General features: G+C 42.8%; 1 protein-coding gene across 1 annotated transcript in view; it reads right to left on the bottom strand.

Annotated features, from left to right (window-relative positions):
* The window catches only part of ADGRV1 (adhesion G protein-coupled receptor V1), a 294,630-nt gene that overhangs the window by 4,905 nt on the left and 267,458 nt on the right, over positions 1–22,267 (bottom strand). Inside the window, exons 88-89 of the mRNA XM_066613579.1 lie at positions 10,757–10,878; positions 3,115–3,306 (exon numbers count right to left, since the gene is read on the bottom strand). Of these exons, the coding sequence (XP_066469676.1) occupies positions 3,115–3,306; positions 10,757–10,878 (314 nt within the window). The remainder of the gene's footprint in view (positions 1–3,114; positions 3,307–10,756; positions 10,879–22,267) is intronic.

Genomic DNA, 22,267 nt, shown 5'->3' with positions numbered 1-22,267 from the left:
TGCTTTCTGGCACTTTTGTGATAGCTAGCACTGGTGCAGCATGCACTGTACTGACACGCACACTGGGTAGGGTTGGGCCCTAAAACCCTTCAACTAAAACTGACTGGTGGGAGAGTTAGAACAGACAACAGGAAATATTTCTTTACTGAATGCATAATTAATCAGCGGAACTCCTTGCCTCTGGATGTTGTGATGGCACCTGGCCTAGATGTCTTTAAAAGGGGATCGGATGGATTTATGGAAGACAAGTCCATCATTGGTTATAAGCCAAGATGACTCCATGCAAACTCCTGGTTTTAGAGGTAACCTATCTCTGAATGCAAGATGCAACAGGATACAGGTATCTTGTTATCTTGAGTGCCCCCCAAGGCATCCAATGTGTCACTGTAAGGTACAGGAAGCTGGAGTAGATGGGCCCTTGGCCAGAGTCAGCAGGGCTCTTCTTATGTACTTAATAGTGAATGGAATCCAGTAGGACTCCTATAAGCTGGTAGGCTCCAGGTGAGATTCCATGGAGATGAGTCTCCTCCATGTAGCTGAAAGACCAAGGTGAAGTTCACATGTTGTATATGCCTAAATTCCACAACTATCAAGGTAGAGTGGGATCACCCTATCCGTAGACAGGCTTTGCATCCATTTGCATTGGATTTGACCAAATGTGAATTGAAAAATGCTGTATTTGGGGAAAAAATATTCCTCCAACTCCACCTAGTCTTGTTTTCCCTTTATGTGGGAACTATAAAACTGAAATAAAGTATTGTCTTTTGGGAGCAGAACACAAAGGGAAAGCATTTTGAAATTATGTTGCTTTAATAGTAATCAAAATGGAACTGGAGGATTGTGCATTCTTCCTGTGCTTGAGACACACAACTGTGCATGTAATCTACCCTTGAGTGCAGGAGCAGAACACTTGACAAAGTTCTGGAAACCTCCAAGGTCAACACTGCAAGAAGCTGGGAATGTGGTCCTTTGGTTTTTCTTCTTTCTCAGTCTCACCCATCCCAGAAGCTCTAGTATGTCAGCCTGCTGGCCAACTTTGCTATTTTTTTACATTATCCTCCATCCCAGATGTGGAAGGAACTGATAGATTGTGCCAGGAGGAGGAAATGGATGAATTCTGTGTTGTTAAAAGTTAAAAACAGAAATGTGGGGTACATGTATCTAACTGACTGAAGGGAAAAAGAAATTGGATGGCTTGCCAACTAGAAGATGGGACCTGGAGATGGAATTGCTAAAATCAGATGGTTGAAGTTGATGTGTGTGTGTGTGTGTGTGTACTGCCTTAGTGTGGCATAACTATGGGGTACCACAAATGGCTCCTGTACTTCAAAATGAATCTCTACACCACTGCTCCCTAGTGGCTCTCCTAACCACCCTGATAGTATTCTCCTTTTGATTAATCACAGTAAATACATCGTTTGACTTTATTGCCTGAAGAGAATTGCCTGTTGCAACTGTACTGAGATCTTCTGACTTTACAAAAGTACGTCAAAATAAATAAAATGCCACAACCACCCTCTTTCCTTGGTTCTTGAAGAATTTTCAAGACAGACGGTAGCCCTCCCCTACAGCTGGCATTCTGACTTAACCCATTCCTAAAATCAGGAGGTTGCGCATACACATCATGGCTTGTACCCCATAATGGATTTTTCCTCCAGAAACTCGTCCAATCACCACATCCTGCACCACATCCTGTGGCAAGGAGTTCCACAGACCGACCACGCGCTGAGTAAAGAAATATTTTCTTTTGTCTGTCCTAACCCGCCCAACACTCAATTTTAGTGGATGTCCCCTGGTTCTGGTATTATGTGAGAGTGTAAAGAGCATCTCCCTATCCACTCTGTCCATCCCCTGCATAATTTTGTATGTCTCAATCATGTCCCCCCTCAAGCGTCTCTTTTCTAGGCTGAAGAGGCCCAAACGCCGTAGCCTTTCCTCATAAGGAAGGTGCCCCAGCCCCGTAATCATCTTAGTCGCTCTCTTTTGCACCTTTTCCATTTCCACTATGTCTTTTTTGAGATGCGGCGACCAGAACTGGACACAATACTCCAGGTGTGGCCTTACCATCGATTTGTACAACGGCATTATAATACTAGCCGTTTTGTTCTCAATACCCTTCCTAATGATCCCAAGCATAGAATTGGCCTTCTTCACTGCCGCCGCACATTGGGTCGACACTTTCATCGACCTGTCCACCACCACCCCAAGATCTCTCTCCTGATCTGTCACAGACAGCTCAGAACCCATCAGCCTATATGTGAAGTTTTGATTTTTTGCCCCAATGTGCATGACTTTACACTTACTGACATTGAAGCGCATCTGCCATTTTGCTGCCCATTCTGGAGAGATCCTTCTGGAGCTCCTCACAATCACTTCTGGTCTTTACCACTCGGAAAAGTTTGGTGTCGTCTGCAAACTTAGCCACTTCACTGCTCAACCCTGTCCCCTGCTGTCATCAGATTTTAAACCAAAGTAGTGTCTGGGTGGGGAGGGGATAGGTGGGAAGCAGAACTGGGAGGGAAGGGCTAGATACTGGTGGCAGCAACTTGAACCAATATCTTAGTCCGTTCCTTCTCCAATTCCTTCTCCCTTACACTCCTTGAACTTAACACTAGCAAACCGGCTGGAGCACAACCGAGTAAGCCTATGTTGACCCATTGGGTCAGTGGAGAAACACTTGGGGTAAAGGAACAAATGTTCCCTTACCACAAGAAGACCTCAGTGACTGGACCACCCTTGCAGGATGTGGAGGATTACCCCAGGATAAAGGAACAAATGTTCCCTTACCTTGAGGAGACATCAGGAACTGACTCGCGCCCCCTTGTAGGATGCAGTGCATGCTCAATTGGTGCAGCTGCCTCAGTGAGGGTTTTATTTTTTAGTTAGAATTGGGCTGTTAGTTAAGGTAAACATATATAGTCCTGTGTTCTCTCTCCCCCCCCCCCACTTTGCACTGTTATTGTCTTTTGTGAGACAAAAGACATGAACCTAGATCTCCCAGACTCATTTGAAGATCCACTGGATCACCCTGATTCTCATACTTGCATTTCAGGGGTTCTTATTAAACTCGGCCCACTATCTTTTTGATAGGCTGAAGTAAAATTACGCACATACCTCTTCCATAGCAGCTATAAGGTTCTGAGTAGATTTGCTGATCTCTGCTCCTGCTGGGGGCATGCCACTGCCATGCGTGAAAAATGCAGAGCCTGGACTTGTATGTCCATTCATTTCAACGGTATAACTTGCTTTTACAGGGCAGCAGAGTTCGTTGTGTAGAATAAAATACACCACAAAGATATAAAGACCCTGAAAAGAAGAAAGGAAATGAGAAAAACAGAACATCTGGCATGAAGCTGTCTTGAAAACACATAGAGACAACTGGGGTCTAGGTAAGACTAACTCAAAGAAGATCCAAAGGAGTTTAACAAAGAGAGGTTTGGCTCACATGAGCCACTGCTGGAGAAAGAGCGGCTTGTACCAACTCCTGCCTATGGGGAAACCTCCAAATGTGAGCAAAAAATCATCGCCTATGCTGACTCTGTGTATGTTCTTGCATACATGCAAGAGGCACCTCATTGAATACACACAATGGAAGCTTTGTAGGCATTACTCCTGTGTTTCCCAAACTGTGGGTAGGGACCCATTTGGTTGATCACAAGCCAATTTCAGGTGGGCCCCCATTCATTTCAATGGGTATTTTATTTTTCAAATGTGGATAGGATTGCAGCCTTTGGGATGTTTGGGGAAATTTTTTTTTAAACAGATCAGCGAAGGGTTCTCTTTATTTTAAATATATTTTTAAACTTATACTAATTGAAAACTTTTAAATTACTTAGGGCGCATTCCTAACTATCAGTTTGGCTGGCGCAAGTCCCTTGCACCGACCCAGGAGGGTCACAAATGTGCTGTAAAGCACATTTGCGCCTCCTCGTGAGTTGGCTGGGCTGGTGCAAGTGCGCACACCAGCCCATGGAGGCTGCATCCAGCTACTGCGCCGATGTGGACAGGGAAGGTTGCTTGTTCCAGGGCAAGGGGAGGGCGTTCCGTGGGGTGGGCAGGCGGGGATCCCAACCCTGTTCCCCGAGTAGCGCGGAGCAGCTCCAAGCCGCTCCGTTCTCCTTGGATTTGCATCACCTCCTGAGGTGGTGCAGATCCAAGGAGACCCAATGGGGCTGTGGTGGCTTACCTGGGGGTAAGAGGAAGAGTTTCCCCTTGTCTCTGGCTGAGCCAGTTCTGGCCCCAGTCTTGGGCTGGATACAGCACAGGGCTCCTGGCCTGCCTGTTCCAGCATAAGATAGGATTGCGCTGTTACTTAATTGATTTGATTTGATTTGGTTGTATGGGGGTGTTAAAAATTTTCCTACTTGATGATGTCACTTCCGACCATGACCTCACTTCCAGGTTAATGACATCACTTCCAATGGGTCCTGACAGATTCTAAAAAGTGGGTCCCGGTGCTAAAAAGTTTGAGAACCACTGCATATATAGTCACTGTACACTGTCAATATAGTTGACTTGTGTTAAATACATATATGTATTTTGACTCTTACTGCCCTCAGGATATTTTGAAATAGGTGACACTAAATAGAAGTGTTTCAAAGATACCCAAAGGCATGAAACTGGTAACTAAGCTTAGAAATGGAAAACTAGCTTTCATCTATCTGTTTATAGTTGGAAATTCCAAATGCATGCAACTTTGAATATGAAAGAAAACTGGGTACACCCAGGTTACAGTCGGCTGCACACCCACACTGTAAACCACACTTCAGATAAAATCTGTTTCACTCCCACATTTCAAAAGGCAACAACAACAATTCTTAGGCTAGTTCTGTAAACAGATTATTTTCTGTCTTTCAAACAGCACAGATAATTCAAAACTCAACAAATACACTCTTCTCAGTGGATCCACAGATGCCAATTTCTTAAGCCGTACATGTTGTTCCAAGTGGCTTTCTTGGCAATTAAGTATGCAGCTGTGTAGCTTGACAGGGCCCCTTAGGGAATTCATGGTAGATATCAGATATATGAGCCAAGAAGGTCCTGATCACAGCTTATTGCACAGTCCTATTAAATAGTGCACCACAGGTGGGGTGGTTCATCCTGGGTGTCCAAATGTGCTGCTGAGCAGCCAGCAGACCTGGACTCCCCCAGGGATCTTGAGGCAGAGGCTTGGTCTACCCATGACTTTGAGTAGGCCACGCTGGGTGTCAAATACCCTAGTTATGCCACTATTTTTATTAATGTTTAGCCAACATGGGTGCACTCCTCCTGTTCAGTCTGTGGTGAAGGTCATCCATCAGGTTGAACAAGGCTTCTTCCATCCTAAAGCCTGGTTTGAAACCAGATTGTGGTTTCGAGAACCAGAAAGTGAATCCAGATAATCTGCTTCATCCAGGACCCTCTGGATCTGAGATGCTGCCATTTATTTGATCACCTTGCCCAGAAATGGGAGCTTTGAGATTGTCTAGTAACTCTCCAATATGATGTGATCCAGGGTGGGTTTCTTCAGAAGAGAACAGAGCACAGCCACTTTCAACACAGCTAGCAAAATCCCTTCTATCACAGCTGAATTCATCACTCTCTCTGTCTGCTTGACCAATATCCCCTGGGCAAATCTAAAAAGCCAAGCCTGACAAAAGTCAAGTGGGCACACAGCTAGCCTCACATTCCAAAGGATCCTGACCACATCCTCAGGTTGTACAAGCTGTAAAGAATACAAAAGAACAAGACCAACAGGTGCTAAGGAAACACGGCCTGGCATTGTCAATACGGAGTCAAAGTCATTGTGGATGTGAGCAATTTTATCTGCACCTAGCAAATTCACAGCGAGCAGCCAAGCTATCCTCTCTTCCCTGGGAGATCAGATGGAGTAGGTCCTGAACAATTCAAACTAGCTCAGCTCTTCACAGACACAATGATTGCAGAGGAAAAAACAATTTTTTGCTGCCATCACAATCAGGGTAGGCTTCAATGTGTGTTCATTTTTGGCTTGTCATAAGTTTTCTGCCACTGTTGCTCAAGACCAGGGGTGCCCAAACCCCGGCCCAGGAGCCACTTGTGGCTGTCAGGGAGCCCCCAGTCTCCAATGAGCCTCTGGCCCTCCAGAGACTTGCTGGAGCCTGTGCTGGCCCAATGCAACTGGTCTCAGCATGAGGATGACTGCCTGACTTCTCACCTGAGCTGTGGGATGAGGGCTCTCTCCACTACTTGCTGTTTCAAGTCTGTGATGCAGCAGTGGCAGCGAATGAAAGGGTGGTCTTGCTTTGTGCATGACTTTTTATAAGCCTTGAGCTACTGCAAGACCTTCATTCATTCTCTAATGTACTCATGTATGTAAATTTATTCAAATCTTAAATGTAAATTAATTCATTTTTTCCCAGCCCAAACACAGTGTCAGGGAGATGATGTGGCCCTCCTGCCAAAATGTTTGGACACCCCTGCTCAAGACATCTGCCAAGGTCTTTCATTGCATGTAGCTCCATAGAGAACTAGGGAGGCTCTTTTGCTCTACAATGGGGGAGAGGCCGCTCAGAACTGATTTGATCCACTGCCCTGACCATTTCCTCACTTCTGAGGGCATTGTATAAGTCAGTGCACCTGGCAGCAGAAAAATCCACCAGAGTTTTCAGGAATCCATCTGGATCCATCAGCTTCTGGAGGTGGAACAAACAATTCATTCCCCTGCTTCTGTGAAGATAAAGGCTGCAATTATCCTAAATGCACACCCAAAACATCATCCACCTGCCCATGTGTCCCATCACAACATGTGTCCCACCACATGTGTTGTGGCAGTAATTAGCTGAGACAAGCCCATGGTTGCCACAAAATTCTGAGCACCTCCTATACCAGAGCTCTAGCACAGGTGCCAACCTCCCCTAGCACCAACAACTCCAGCACCATGCTAGAGATCTTGGCCAGCTCAGACAAGCAGATTGTTGGGCAGTAAGGTAGGCAGTACACCAATGGAATCCCAGTTCTGTTCTGCCCAAATGGAACACGGAGACACTTGAACCCAGAGGACCACTAGATGAATCATCAGTAAGGGGAACAATCTCATGAGAGACTAATCATAGCCTGTAACTAGCATCCAGGTTAATCCCTGACAAAATTCAAAACAGCCAGAAGCAACACCAGAGTTTGAAGAGGTTGATTACTTGCAAAATCATGTTTTGTTTTTTTAATGGAGGTGTTACAATTATTTTCATTTGGTTTATTTATGAAATGTGCTTTGAAACTTTAAATATTCTTACATTGTATTTATTAATACAGGGTGGTACTCTAGCAACAGTAGTCATGACTAAGTCACATTGAAACGAATGTGACAAACTTGGGTCACAAACTCGTCTCATTGATTTCAATGGTGCTTATAAATAATTATCATAGGGTACAGCCCATTATATATAGTCTCTGCTTTGAAAAAGCAAGAATTCAGTCATAGCCTCTTAGAATTATTTCTGTTTTAATAAACAGGGTTATTTAGATATAACTTTGGTGGGAAAACCCTCACTGACATTCTGTTGTTCAAAAACATACCATAGCCACTGACTGTTAACAGAAACACAAACAGCTCAATCCTACACCTCGTTTCTGGAAGCATTATTCACTATCATTTAAAAAAATGATAAGGCCCAGTAGAAGCATCTGATAAAGCCCAATAATCTAGAAGCATCTGATGCTGCATAACTGCTGAAGCTACACAGGTATGAACATGATTTCAATCCCTGGATAGGAAACCACAGAGAGCTCCTAGTAAGAGTAGAGTATGGACAACTCTACACGCACACACAGGAACAGGTACCATCAAGTCCTGGATGCATTTTAGAAGAAGCGTAGCACCCATAATGTGCTCACAGCCATAATGAATATATACTGATTTAATGCTGATTTTATTTGAAGCATCTTCCATCTTACTCTGCAGCATCTATGTTTTTGTTCTTTTTAATATCATGATGTTTGTTAACACTAGTAATCTAAAATAAAAACAGACTGCCAGACTGCAGGTAGCAACCAACACATTTCCTGCTATTTTTCTGAGTTTTGCATCCAACTGTGAGAGACATTCATACTTACAAAAATGAATTTCACTGTCAAAAAGATGACAAAAGTTGATGGCGCATATTCATTTAAGCCAGGTACTCCAAAACCTTTGATTATAAACCTAGCAATAGATTTTCAGTCCAGTCAATGTTGATTGACACTCCCATGCAGGTATGTGTTGAACTGCAGCCTTTGCTCTTGACCTATATATTTGCTCCACCCCTTGATCAGAAGTGAAACCACCTATATTATTAATGTCACACTTTCCCCAACAGGACTTATCATCAACGTGTATGGGAATCACTGAGCCAAGATGTGTTCGTTACAGAACATCCACATACATTGCCACTGGATAGAGGATACATCTCAAATCTGCAAGTAATTACACAAGAGGCACTGCATGCAAGGAAGGGAGTGTACATGAAGCAGATGGCGATGGACATAAGTCCTAACACAAAATCTATTTGCCTTCATGTGTGAAAACCATGCAAGCATCTTACGGCCAAAATAAATGCAACACTAACAACCCAGTCCTAACCAACTTTCCAGCACTAATGCAGCTGTGTCAACGGGGCGAGCGCTGCATCCTGTGGGGGGGGGCAGACACGGAGGCCTGCTCAAGCTAAGGGAATGTTTGTTGCCTTACATCATGGCTGCACTGTGGATGCAATGGCGCTGGAAAGTTGAATAGGGCAGGACCCTAAATGTGTCATTTTTCAGCGAAGAACTTGTTTTACTCTAAGCTAGCAACCACATGAGGCCTTGGTCTGGACTGGGATGATGGCATGAAAATAGGGGATGTTTGACTCTTAATGTCCATCTCACAGATGACAAGCTACACAATTGTTAAAGGACCAGGAGTCTGACAGTTGAAAGGCTGACCACCCTTGATTAAGGAGATGGTTTTATCTTGTTTTCCCACTTCTCCAAGTGCTGGAAGCAGCAAACAAAAAATTTAAAACCATCAAAATAAGCTTTATTAACAACCGGACCACAACTGGAGAGCACAGAGGTATCTAGATAGCCGAACAAACAGAATGTTACCTTGACAAGTTAAACACCTGTCTTGACAAAGAGATCTTAAGAAGGTAGCAGGCAAGTTAGTAAGGTGGAAGCTAGATGGATCTCCTGGGGGAGGGTGTTCCTCTTATGAGTGAGGAAGAAAAATGACTCCATCCATTCTCCCCACACCACATATCATTTTAAAAACCTGTATCACGTCACCTCTTAGTCAACTTTTTCTTGAAGTAAAAATCTCCAACTTTATCTTTCCCTTACTCCTGGTTAATTTCAGTCATTCTTTTTTGTATCTTTTCTAACTTTTTCTTTTAAAGAAGGAGATCTAGAAATAATTACTTTTTATATACAAAAAAGTAATAATAACCAGAAAAAAGACGATCAAACATGGCAAACTGCAGGAGCTGAGCTCTTTGCAGGGCAATTAGTAGCTATCTGATTTTTGAATAGCCCCAGAGATTGAGGCAATCAGTTATCTGACCTTTCCATCTGGTTTAATTGAAGCCTCTGCTTCCACCATAGGTCCCACAAAAAGTTGGTTCACGACCTACCAGTGGGTCAAGATTCAGTTTGGGAACTGCTGAACTAGAGTATGATTGAAGTACTCATTGGCTATGGAGCTAGAAAAATGAGAATAAGGCAGCTGTTCCCAAACTAGGGTGCCATGACACCCCAGTAAATGAAAAATGGTCGCTATCCCCTTAAGGGAGGGGTGATGTCACAATAACACTCCCGCAGTTGTGCCGCCACCGTGACAAAAGGGATTTTTACACATATCTGGTGGTCACTATGGTCCTCCAGAAGGTTCAGGGTGCCTGTGGTCCACTCTGTGGGCCTCCCTGTGCCTTAAAACAGCTCCCTGATATGATGGCAACCCACTTCTGGTTTTCATCCAAAAACTGTCACCACCCCTCCCCCCCCAAACTCTTCAGAAGAGTTTGGGAACCTCTGGAATAAGGAGATGGGATTTTTAAAAAAAGTTAAACTGAGAAAACTGGAAGGTGTTGTACGGAGTTGGGGAAAAGGCTAAAGGCTGCAAACAGGAAGCTAGTGGTAACAGACAGACAGTACACCACCTAGAATCTCAATCATAATAACTTGTTGCTATTCCACTTTGCTAAATGTTGCTTTCTTTGGACACTGGAGACTGCTTGCTTGTTTCATGTCTGTTTTACAAAGTACAATCTACAACCTGAAAGAATTTTTTTCTATGCTAACTATATTCCTGGAGCTTATTCTATCTGTCACTAATTACTACAATGTAAGGTACACTCTTTTGGGGGAAAAAAAAGTTTTTGTTTTTTTAAAAATCTACAATAAATGTAGATTACTTACTGCTATAATCTGGACTATTTATTCTGCTTTTCTTTTTCTGCTTGTGAGTAGATATTGACTTGAAACAGCCTTAACTGTCCTGATTATTCAATGAACATTATACATGGAAATATATAGATATGCTGTAACCAACTTAGGGCATAGTCCTAACCATCTTTCCAACACTGACCTAGCTACAATGCAGCCCCATGGTAAGGTAACAAACACGCCCTTACCTTGAGGAAGCCTCCTTGATTGCCTCCCCACTGCAGGATGCAGTGCATGCCACATTGGCACAGCTGTCAGTGCTGCAAAGTTGGTTAGGATTGCGCCCAAAGCTGACCTTAATTTTTATGCATGAATAAGGACGATATACAAAAGTACTTACTTGCAAGCAATTGAAAATGACAAAGAAGACCAACATCCAGAGATGCCTGTAAGCCATGTGCAGTCCTCCCCATAGCCACGTAATGGAAATGAGGGCAAACAGATACAAAACCAGTGGGATCTCTAGAAACCAGAAGAACAGAGGATTTGTCAGCTGATATGCTTTGCAAAAGCTCTTTCAAACTTTTTGTCTGTAAAAACACTTCTAGTTCTCAATGTTTGCTCTTTGTCTACTGGAATATCTTGCATAACAATGGCAAAACAGTGACAACCAGCACACATTCCTGAATCTGTCCTTGCCTGCTTCCTGTGAGCCCAGGAAAGAGAAGGCGTCACAGGAGCTAGAGCACCATCTGCTGAACAACTAAAAACAGAAGAGCAAGATAACTCTGGAAGCAGGTAGTGGGGTCAGTGGAGGCAACTTATGAAACACACAGGCAAGGCGCTCTGTGTTTGCTAAGATCAGAAAGCAGGCTTCACATTTGTAAAAACAACACGGGAACCAAGGGTAAGACTTGCTGAGTCATGAAACGCTTTCCAATGAATTAGTGCACTAATGGTGGGGTACTACAAAGTTTAGATAAAATTCACACTTAAGGGAACAGAGGAAAATATCTTAAATTATAAAAAAAAAATACTGAACTCAAATGATGAATTATCTTTAGTATTGACATTGTTCACAATGATTCCAAAGTCTGTATTTACTCAGTTTTGTACGTCCAGACTATATAGGTGTTCTGCAAAACATTGGCCTTTCGCCACGTTAATTAGTGCCACTTCAGCAAAACTGTCAAACAAGCAAGGAGTAGTAAGTATGGGAACTGAGAAGCTAATTCAACCTTTCAAGCTCATGTGTCTATCCTGGACGCAAAAGGAAAAGCACATGGATTGATTCAGATAACTAAAAGCACGGATAACATGGATAACTTGCAGGATGGCAAGAAATAGTTCCTGCAAGGATTTCAGCATATAATTACCATCATCATCATCGCGGTATTTGTAAAAATCAGTGTTGATTCTGCTCAAAATCAAGGTCTGCTTCAAACAACAAAACAACATAGGAAGGTAGTACGTTCTGCAGGTGTATTTATTCAGACTATCACTGAACATAAAGTAATGGATTTTAGTTTAATATATAAGATAAATGCTGCAATTCTATGCACATTTACCTATCAGTACATGCCACTGAACTTAATGGGACTTACATCTGAGTAGACACACCTAGGATTGCATTGTAAATTGATTATTAATGTTGTGTCTGATAAAAGGAGGTGAAAGGCAACCATTCAGTCTTTTTTGCCAAAATTTTGTACTGTACATGCCTTAGGAGCTGCAGGCCCACTTGGAAAAATTTTTTGCTGGGACCCCAGGTTCACAGCCAAGGTCTGTAGAATCTTAGAGATGTAAATAAAAGGTATTATAGACTTTATATCTGCATTGTAGAATGGAAAGCAATCAAAACGTGTGCTTAAAAAGTGCATATGAGTTAATGAGCCAAATGGATCTAAGCACATGTTAATATAAAATTGCATACATGTAAGTCTACAAGTGAACAAATGTGTAGATTACCTTTGAAAAGTTAATAGTTATAAAACAATTTGTTTTGGAGACTGTTAAATGATTTAATAAAAATACTAAATTTTATTTTTTATGTTTGCCCTAGTGTAGGGGGGCCTTCTGTGCGGGGAGCAATTAGTTAACTGGTTTAAAGATGGACCTGTGTACATGAAACCACCTTATCATGTAAAACCAATGTTCTTGAAACCCAAGACTAATTAATATAGTCTGATTGTAATATTTTACTGGAAAATAGAGCTGCAACATGACATGTTTATTGACACACAAGTCTTTGGCAATGGGCCTCTGTTCACAGTCCGAGTTGTTTTCTTTTGACTCCAAGGCATTCTTTTAACTTCAAGACTAAAGGACCTGCCCTTCTACTCACCTTCAGTGTTCAAAGCATTAAAAACAGGGAAACAGCTAAACAGCACAAAATATTCTGTGACAAACCAGCCAAGATGACCGGAATTCCTAGTCTGGTTGCCTTTATCTGTCCAGCTCCTTTTTTCTAAGGCCCCCTAGCCCCATTCTCAAGCAGTCTCTCTGCTGATATGTATGTCTGTGTCTTGTGTCTGAATATTGTCACAGACTGGGATCCTATTGTGGACCCCTCCTGTGATTGCTATCTTAAAATCTCCCCCCCCCCCTTTGAAATGTTAATCCTGTTATTTGGGCAGAAGAAGCTTTCCAGTCTGGAGACATGATTGTATTCATGCTTAACCCTTTTCTGACTGGCTTTTCACAAACTTTTCAGAGGCTTTTAGAGCTCAGCTTGGCCTAGACAGAAGAAAGGGAAGTTGATGCACTTTGCCTGTAGTGGAGTTTTCTCAAGATAAGACTCAAAATAAATTTCTCATTCAGGAGAAAGAAGTTATCACTGCCTTGACAAAGAGTTAGTTATACTCAAAATGCCTTAGGTATGATGAGAAACTGGAGAGTGTCTGTAAACACCCCTGCTAACTGGGCAAAGAGGCACCCTTTAAAGTGGTGTCCTTTAGAGGGGGAGAGCCTCAAGAAGCATGGCGTCTTTTCCTGTGGTTATCTGCTGGTGTCTGTTTCTTTTTTTCGATTGTGAGCTCTTTAGGGGCAGGGAGCCATCATTTATTTATTTTGGTATGTAAACCACTTTGTGAACTACTTTTTGTTGAAAAGCTACAGTTTATAAATGATATGATTAGAAACAGCCAGAAGAAGAATGGGGGATTAGCACCAATATCAAACCAAAACCAGAGACATATCTCAAACTGTGCCAAGGAAAATATAATTTTTAATACTATAAAGCAGTGGTTTTCAAACTCTCACAGAGAGTTTGAGCCACTCTAAGTGCTTGCGGGGGCGGGGGAAGGCAACGGTGCAATCCCCAGGATTGTGCCGCTCAGGAGGGCTGCAGGGGCTTGGGTGCACTTACCCAAGCCTCCTACAGCCTCCCGGGGGTGCAGGGAGCCCAGCGTGAACTTCTGCAGGGCTCCCCACAGCTTTGAAAGCGGAGTGATCCTGCTCTACTTCTGCTTTAGCAGAGGCAGGGCGCGATAGCTCCACTTTCACTTTCAAAGCTGTGGGGAGCCCTGCAGAAGGTCGTGCTGGGCCCCCCACGCCCCCGGGAGGCTGCAGGAAGCTTGGGTAAGTGCACCCGCTGAGTGGCTCCTCCCTGCCTCCAGGCTGCCCCTGCCCCTTAAGGGGGCAGTAGCCAGGGCCCACAGGTTGGGGCGTTGCAACGCCCCAGTTTGAAAAGCCCTGTTGTAAAGTATTGTTAAAAATATTTTTGCACCTTTTGAGATATGCCCCTTTTTATTTCTATTTCTTTGTCTGAGATTGGTGCTATCCTTCCCCCCCCCCCCCCCCCAATTCTTTTTCAGGCTCTACTAATACTCTAGAAAAGATCTAAGCCTTACTTGCATTTTCTCACTGTATATATTTTTCTTTACAAATACCATTTTCTGTATATGTTTAAAGAGCCTGTGAACTCTGGTGTTCAAATTAGTGTTACTTTTGAATTGCAATTCAAACTGAGTGTCCCTTATCCAGACTGCTTGGAAGAGGAAGTTGTCTGGATTTTGGAGTAATTGCCTAAATATGATAAGAAATGCTTCCTCTTATTCTTTTTACTGTTACCCATACAGGTATCTGCTGACCTCTTTGACATTTTTCAACAAAGTCTGTACAGGTACACACCACAGAGCAGAGAACAGAATTTACAACCTATACCTGCAGTGTATATGGGAATGAGCACAAGACCTTCTAGTGTTCACACTACAGAAAGTTTTTTAAAAGGACAAAAATGTTGGGATTTCAGAATAGTTCAGATTTCAGATGTTTGGATAAAGGGCAATCTACCTGACTTTGCCTTGGGTTTCCCCCTTAACAAGTTTACCACATTACTGCTTCCCTTGTGCTTTGCTACTGCTGCTCAATATGGATAAATAGAAAATAGATAACAAATTTTGTTCTTTTTATCAGATGAATTAAAGTATTTCTGGTAACCTGGTGAATATTCTGAGTGGAAGTGAAAATACTGCTCTGTGGAAATAGGAAGGGATGCGAGGCCAGTGGTTGGACAAATCTTGCCTATCTCCAATTAATACCATAACAGAGGAGCAGGTGTAGCATAGTGGCTAAGGGCACAATCCAGAAAACTAGGAAGTCCCTTGCACCAGACCAGGAGTGTCGCAAACGTGCCATAAAGCACGTTTGCGCCTCCTCAGGAGTAAGCCAGGCTGGTGCATGGAGGTGCGCCGGCCTGTGGAGGCTGAGACAAGCCTCTGTGCCGACTTCCTTGGCAAGCCTTGCATCAGCTCGGCTGGGCTGATGCAAGGCTCTGGGGTGAGCAGGGAGGAGGTGGGGAGGAGGCTGGAGGGAGGCATTCCTGGGTGAGGAGAGGGTGGGTGGTAGGTGGCCCTGGAGGCAGGCAGGTGGGGAGTGGAAGGCGGGACTGGGATCCAGCACTTATGCTGGATCCCAACCCCCGTTCCTGGGGAACTTGGAGCAGCTTCAAGCTGCCAGCTCTCCTCGGACTTTGCCACCTCAATGGGTGGTGCAAGTCCAAGGAAACCCATAGGGGCCAGCATTCCTTACCCAGAGGTAAGGAGAAAAGTTTCCCTTTACCTCTGGCTGAGCCGCTTTGGACAGTGCAAGCCTCTTGGTTTAGCTGTTCCAGTGCAGGATAGGATTGTGCCATAAGACAATGAGCCATATTTGGGTCAACTCTCACTTTTGCCATGAACTTATCAGCTGGTCTTACAGACCAGTCCTATGTAACGCCTCACACAGTGATGCAGCGGAACCAACATGGCCTCTACTGTTTCCCATGCGGGAGTTTCAGCCTCTGGAGGTCTCCTCGAGGTAAGGGAACATTTCTTCCCTTTCCCCAGGGTAAGTCCTAGCAGCTGCCATGGGTCAACTCAGATCTGTTCCTGCTCTGTAGTTGGTGCAAGTCTGTGTTGACTGGGAAGGTGGATCAGTACTGGGAAGAGGGCTAGGATTTGATGGGTGCTGCTGCCATCAAACCCGCCTCTTCGCCGGGCCCAATCTGCCCTCCTCACCTCCCTGTTCCACCCGTCCCCACCCTGTTCTACTCCCTCCCCACTTCCTTCCCAACCCCTGCTCTGGCTTACTTGTTCCGGTGGACATCCACTGTCCACTGTTGTACGGACTCAGCCACTTGCGGCAGTGGCCAGGCCATGAGTGTTGGCACTGGCACAGCTGCGACAGCTGTGAAAGGTTTTACGATTCTGGAATACTTATTTCAGCAGCGTAAAGGCCCTTTAGGATTGAGCTGTTAGGTAAGTTACTCCTTCTCAACCTTAGTTTTTCAGCTGCAGCATGGGGATAATTATACATATGCATAATGCAGTGGTTTTCAAACTCCCGGAGAGTTCTTGTGGGAGAGTTCTCTAAGTTCTTGCGGGGGGAGGCAGCGGGGGCAGCGGGAAAGCAGCAGCGCGATCCCCAGGATCTTGCCACTCAGGGAGTTGCAGGGGCTTGGGTGCACTTACCTGAGCCTCCTGCATCCTCCTGGGAGTGCAGGGAGCCCTGTGTGACCTTCTGCAGGGCTCCTTGCAGCTTCGAAAGTGAAAGTGGTTTTGCGCACGATTGCACGATTATGGCACGATTATGCCATATGGCACGATTGCTCCATTTTCACTTCTGAAGCTGCGGGGAGCCCTGCAGAAGGTCGTGCAGGGCTCCCCGCACCCCCAGAAGGCTCAGATAAGTGCACCCAAGCCCCCTGAACGGCGCAATCCTGGGGATCGCACCGCTGCCTCCTCCCTGCCCCCGCCCCTTAAGGGGGCAGAGGCCAGGGCCCACAGGCTGGGGTGCCACGATACCTCAGTCTGAAAAGCCCTGGCATAATGTATAATACAGGGCCTCTGCTTATATGGTTGTTGTAAGGATTACATCAATACATGTGAAGCACTTTGTACACTATTTAAGGAACTATATATCTGCTATACAGATACTATTAACATATTAACTAATTTGCTGACTTTGGAGGCATGTAAAAGCAAGCCTATAAGTAAATTGAAATATTAATACCCTTCAAAGGGTGCAGTTCCATTATATACTGTCTTTTTTCCCCTTGAAGAGTTGTATACAATGCACTAGGGTTGATAATAACAGCAGAATACAGCAATTGCAGAGTGCAAACCACTTACATGTAAATAACTTCATTCATAAGAACATAAGAACAGCCCCACTGGATCAGGCCATAGGCCCATCTAGTCCAGCTTCTTGTATCTCACAGTGGCCCACGAAATGCCCCAAGGAGCACACCAGATAACAAGAGACCTCATCCTGGTGCCCTCCCTTGCATCTGGCATTCTGACATAGCCCATTTCTAAAATCAGGAGGTTGCACATACACACCATGGCTTGTAACCTGTAATGGATTTTTCCTCCAGAAACTTGTCCAATCCCCTTTTAAAGGCGTCCAGGCCAGATGCCGTCACCACATCCTGTGGCAAGGAGTTCCACTGACCAACCACACACTGAGTAAAGAAATATTTTCTTTTGTCTGTTCTAACTCTCCCAACACTCAATTTTAGTGGATGTCCCCTGGTTCTGGTGTTATGTGAGAGTGTAATTGTTTAATTCAATTCAATTGTTTATCAACTCTGATTATATGTTTACTTTTGTAATTACTTTAAATTAACTGTATCATATTCAGGGCATTACTGAGAGCACTTGCATCAGTGAATGTCTCATTGGAAGAGGTTCCTGCCAGTGCAGGAGCTTGATGGCCTGATCTGGACATAATCCACAGGAATGGTTTCTGCCTATGCCCCACTCAAATGAATGGGAACCACACAAAAAAACTGCATCTGCCCAGGTATTCTTTACTTCAAGGGAATGAGCAGAAGATGTTCCCAGTGAACTGTGCCCTATATCGTTTGATATCAGTAAACAACTATTCCTGACTGTTAATTGCCATTCAAACACCATGTTTTCATTTTTTTTTCCTCTTTAAATGCCAGTCTTTTATACTAACTTCCATGCTTTTAATGAACCTAAGCCACTGTGCTGTGAAATAAGAAATTAATGCAACACATTGAAAGCAATTAAGAAGCAGTAATGCATAAAGTTTCTTTTTAATGGCTGAACTTAAGTAGATAAATTCTATTAAAAATTTAGGTAAGTTTTGCTTGCGTATTTCATACCATAGTTATGCTGTAGGGTGAGGGGTTGACACATATAGCTGCTGAAACTAGTATATCTATGCCCAGTGGAAAAAGAAGCAATATGCTAACATTTGACACAATTTTGAAAAATGTCGTGACTCAGGATCATGGTTCAGTAAAAGAGCATATGCCTCCTGCATACAAGGTCTGAGGACCAATCTCTGGTATCTCTAGCTAAGGTACCTCAGAAAGCAGGGCTAAGAAATCTTTGAGATCTTGGAGAATTGCTACCATCCAGGGCATTGGTCCAGAACAGCAGTGCCCAAAGTAGGCAAAAGTGGGCAATACCACCCCCCCCCAAAGGGCTGTACAATTATCTAGGGGGTGCTAAAAAGCAAGGAGGTTGTAGGAGTGCGCTGGAGGTGCTGGGATTATGGCACCATGTTGGCAAATGGCAATCCAAGTTTCTGCTCTGCATAGTACTGAAATCTGGAGGAAAATATTGGAATTTTTAGTAAATATGCCACCAGAGTTCTAGTCAGATCAGCGTAACACATTTTGAGAAACCGTAACCACTGTGGTTTTGACTCTGTCATTGAACACAAATGTCAGAAGCAGAAAAATCAGAGAAGAAACATAGACAATATAGTTTGGAACATTGGAAGTATGGATTTATACCAGCACCAGTAAACCAGCAGCTGCCAATATGCCTGAAATATGAAAAAAAAATTTCTAATGAGGCAATGATGCTTTCCAGGTTTAACTTTTTCCCAGTCAGGCCCCTCCTCTGGCCAGTGGTTTGGTAAGATGAATAATTTTCCCAACAAGTGTATGATGAGTCATTACTATTCCGAGGATCATCCTGCTTCACATGTGTTTTTGTACATCTACCACAACCTAATATTGATGTATAATGTTTTGATGTTATATTCTTCTTGTTAGGGGAAAACGCAGGTGCAGTCTCATAGTATACAAATAAAGTTTCCCATGTTTGAGGAAACCACAGCAGTTGCACACCTGATATGCAATAAGTAAACCTCACCCTGGGAGTTCTGCCTCGCTGATCATGGCAGAAGCTCCCCTACCAGGTAAATATAACCTTTCAATGCATCTACTAGGACCATTATCACTTTTGCAATTAAGTGTAAGTAATATTTTAGGTGGTATGTGTATAGACATAGGTGGTATGTGTCTGCAATTGTAATAGTGATATCCATGTGTGAATGGCTGTGTGAATGTCTTAAGTATTGACAATATTCACTTCTATTTCTGTATCATTCAATATGAATAAGAAAGGTTTTATATGAAATAAAAATACAGAAAACATCAGGACCTAAAAACAGTGTAAATAGGTGTGTTATAACGTTCACGTTTTTTAATTACTGGGAAATTGTACGCTCAAAAAAATTAATTGTTGCATTATATTAGCATGAGAAGTTTAGGCCTCCTGTTGTGAGAAGCATAATTAAAAAGTACAGAAAGTGTGCTTGGCTTCCTGTTTTGTTCAATTCATTTGAAAATATATCTTTTGCTCTATTAAGCTACAGTCTTGTCACTAACAATAGCTTCTCTATGGAGTGCCTAACCTATTAATACAATGCTGAAACCCAGCCAGTTTTCATAATTCAATAGTTCACTGAGCACACCTCACTGACATTTTGTCCTGGCAGTCCAGCAAATCCAGTTTAAATACAGCCTTGAAAACGCGAATATCTAAGCCCCTGCCAGAATGTCTTAAAATATATGCTCTGGAAGAAAAGATATGAAGCTATATCAAAGATGATTTGTCAATAAAATGTACTTGAATCACACACACAGTTAGGAATTAAAAGGGTTCTAGTTTGCTGTCTGTGGCTTTGTGTAATATTCCATTTCCAAATAATTGTTTTCTCTTAGGATGACTTGGATCTAAACGTCAAAATAGCACTAGGAACAATCAGCACTAACATTCTTAATGTAGTTCAACACACCAGGCAGAGAAAGGCTGGTGGAATTCCCAAATTATTAGTACATGGGAAATGTATCACAAAAACTGAGGTGAGCATCAAATGCCTCTTCAAGAACTCTGGTTACTTTCCCATACTATCAAACCATTACCTCTCTGTCACACAGTGATCGGGACAGCTTTTCTATCTGTCTGTGTTTTGGAAAGATACACATCATCATCTGAACTGCGAATATGTAGTCCTATAAAATCTATGACAAAAACACTTTCCTACTTATGAAGAGACTGATGGAAATAATTGGGACTAACTCTCATGGAACAGTACAAGATCTTGGGCCAAGTCTGATCACATGACCACATCACAGAGGGAATTTGTGTAACCATCAACAAACAGTTCACAGATTGATAGCTTGAGACATAGGCAAATCCCTAAATTGCAGGTTCACTTTAATATTATGACAGTTCAAATTCACAGCTTTGTACTCTTAATCCTGTGCACTGATCAGGAATCAGAGTCTGATGCTAGATCCAATTACATTTCCTGATGGAATACTGGTCACAATCCAGCACGAATTAAGCACAATAGAATCTTATTGATTTCCATGGGATTGTTTAGCATATGTTTCTCCCATTTAAGTCAATGAGACTTAACAAGGCTTATCTTTATCTGTATATACTAATTAATATCAAATATCTTTGATGGCTGGTTTCTGTCTGTATTACAAATACACATCAAGCATTTCAGCAAATATGGCTTTTCTAGTCACAGACTGACAAGGTCATGAGAACCTGAAATTAGTGATATTTTCCCTTTGAAAGAGCTCTTAGATAAAAGGGCCTTCTTAGGGTCTTAGGCTCAGCAGTCTGATTAAAATTATGAATCAAATTCATACAAAGCTAATAATTTAGGTTTATTTAAATTAAAGTTTTATGTCCTGGGCTCAGCAACCATAACTGTGCCAACAGATTTTACTGTAACTTTCCCAAATAAAAGGAACCCCCCTAAAAGATCAACATCCCTGGGGTAAGTTTATTAAAATGGAATTTTATCTCTCTTTGCATTCAAAGATGAAGATGTTATTAGCTTGAGTAAACAGACTAGAAAACATCATTATAAATTGTTTAAACATAGAATACACCATTCTTTGTTGCATGGCTTTCAAAATATTACAGGTTATCTTGTACTGACAATCAAATAAGAAAATTATGCATATCTATAGGCACTGTCACAGCACAATACTATGTCTTTCTGCTTAGAAGTAAGGCCCACTGTGTTCAACAGAGCTTACTCCATTAATGTGTATACAAGATTTCATCTGAAACGTATTGATTTTCTTTGTAATGTCAGTACAATGTGTTCATTTTTCCCTCTGGTCATAGTGTTTACATTTGTTTCCTGATAAGTCAACAAAGAGTAATTAAAATATTGTGTTACCAATCCTTGGAGTTTCTCTGTAAATATTTACTTAGTGTAATCCCTGTAGGGTCTTAAAGATGACACTTTTTCATAGGTAGGTTGGCAGGACAAAAATTGAGAAGCACACTGGCCATGGTTTTAGAAAGAAAGAAAGAAAGAAAGAAAGAAAGAAAGAAAGAAAGAAAGAAAGAAAGAAAGAAAGAAAGAAAGAAAGAAAGAAAGAAAGAAAGAAAGAAAGAAAATCTAGACCAGGATTTGTTGTACATGATTGAGGAAATTACTAAGTTTCATATAAAACTGTACACACACAGTCAAGTTTATATTATGTACATTTAGATGTAATCTTGCCCCCAACTAAAGATGAGAAGTCCTCATGTGAAAGGATAGGTTGCTTACCTGTTTTATAGTTGCTTTTCTAAGTGGTCATCTGTGCAGACATACACAGTGAAGTTCTGTGCATGCACAAAGATGACCTTGGAAGCCTCCAGAGTTTTGTTGAGCATTCTATCCCTGTGGTTGCAGTGAGCAAACCCTGTGCACAGATCTGTGTCTCAAGCAAGGGACAATAGTGAGGGGCTATTCTGTGGTTGTTGTGGTCATAGGTAGCACAGACAAGGTAGCTGATGGCAGTTCCCTTGACCCAAGTGCTGTCAGGCAGCTATGATAACTAGAACTGTGGCAGTAGCAACAGTGCCTGTCTCCATATTGAGCAGGGCTGTCCCATGGTGAGTACCTATGAGGTTGATATGGAGTGCAGAGATTCTCCTAGTATCTGGAAATCAAATCAGTGCAATGAGGTCAGGGTCTTGGGCTTCAATATACACTGGGCTTCATTGGCAGGAATATACATATATTTCTGGTGGTACACCACATTTCAACTCTAAGAATGCTCATGTTTTCTGGTTCAGTGGTAGTGATCTCAGGGTGCAATCCTGTTTGCTGGCCATGCCCACGCAGTGGCCACTGTGCCGCCATA

Source organism: Tiliqua scincoides, chromosome 2 (genome assembly GCF_035046505.1).
Source record: "Tiliqua scincoides isolate rTilSci1 chromosome 2, rTilSci1.hap2, whole genome shotgun sequence".
NCBI lineage: Eukaryota > Metazoa > Chordata > Lepidosauria > Squamata > Scincidae > Tiliqua > Tiliqua scincoides.
This window is presented reverse-complemented; position numbering and strand designations above follow the sequence as displayed.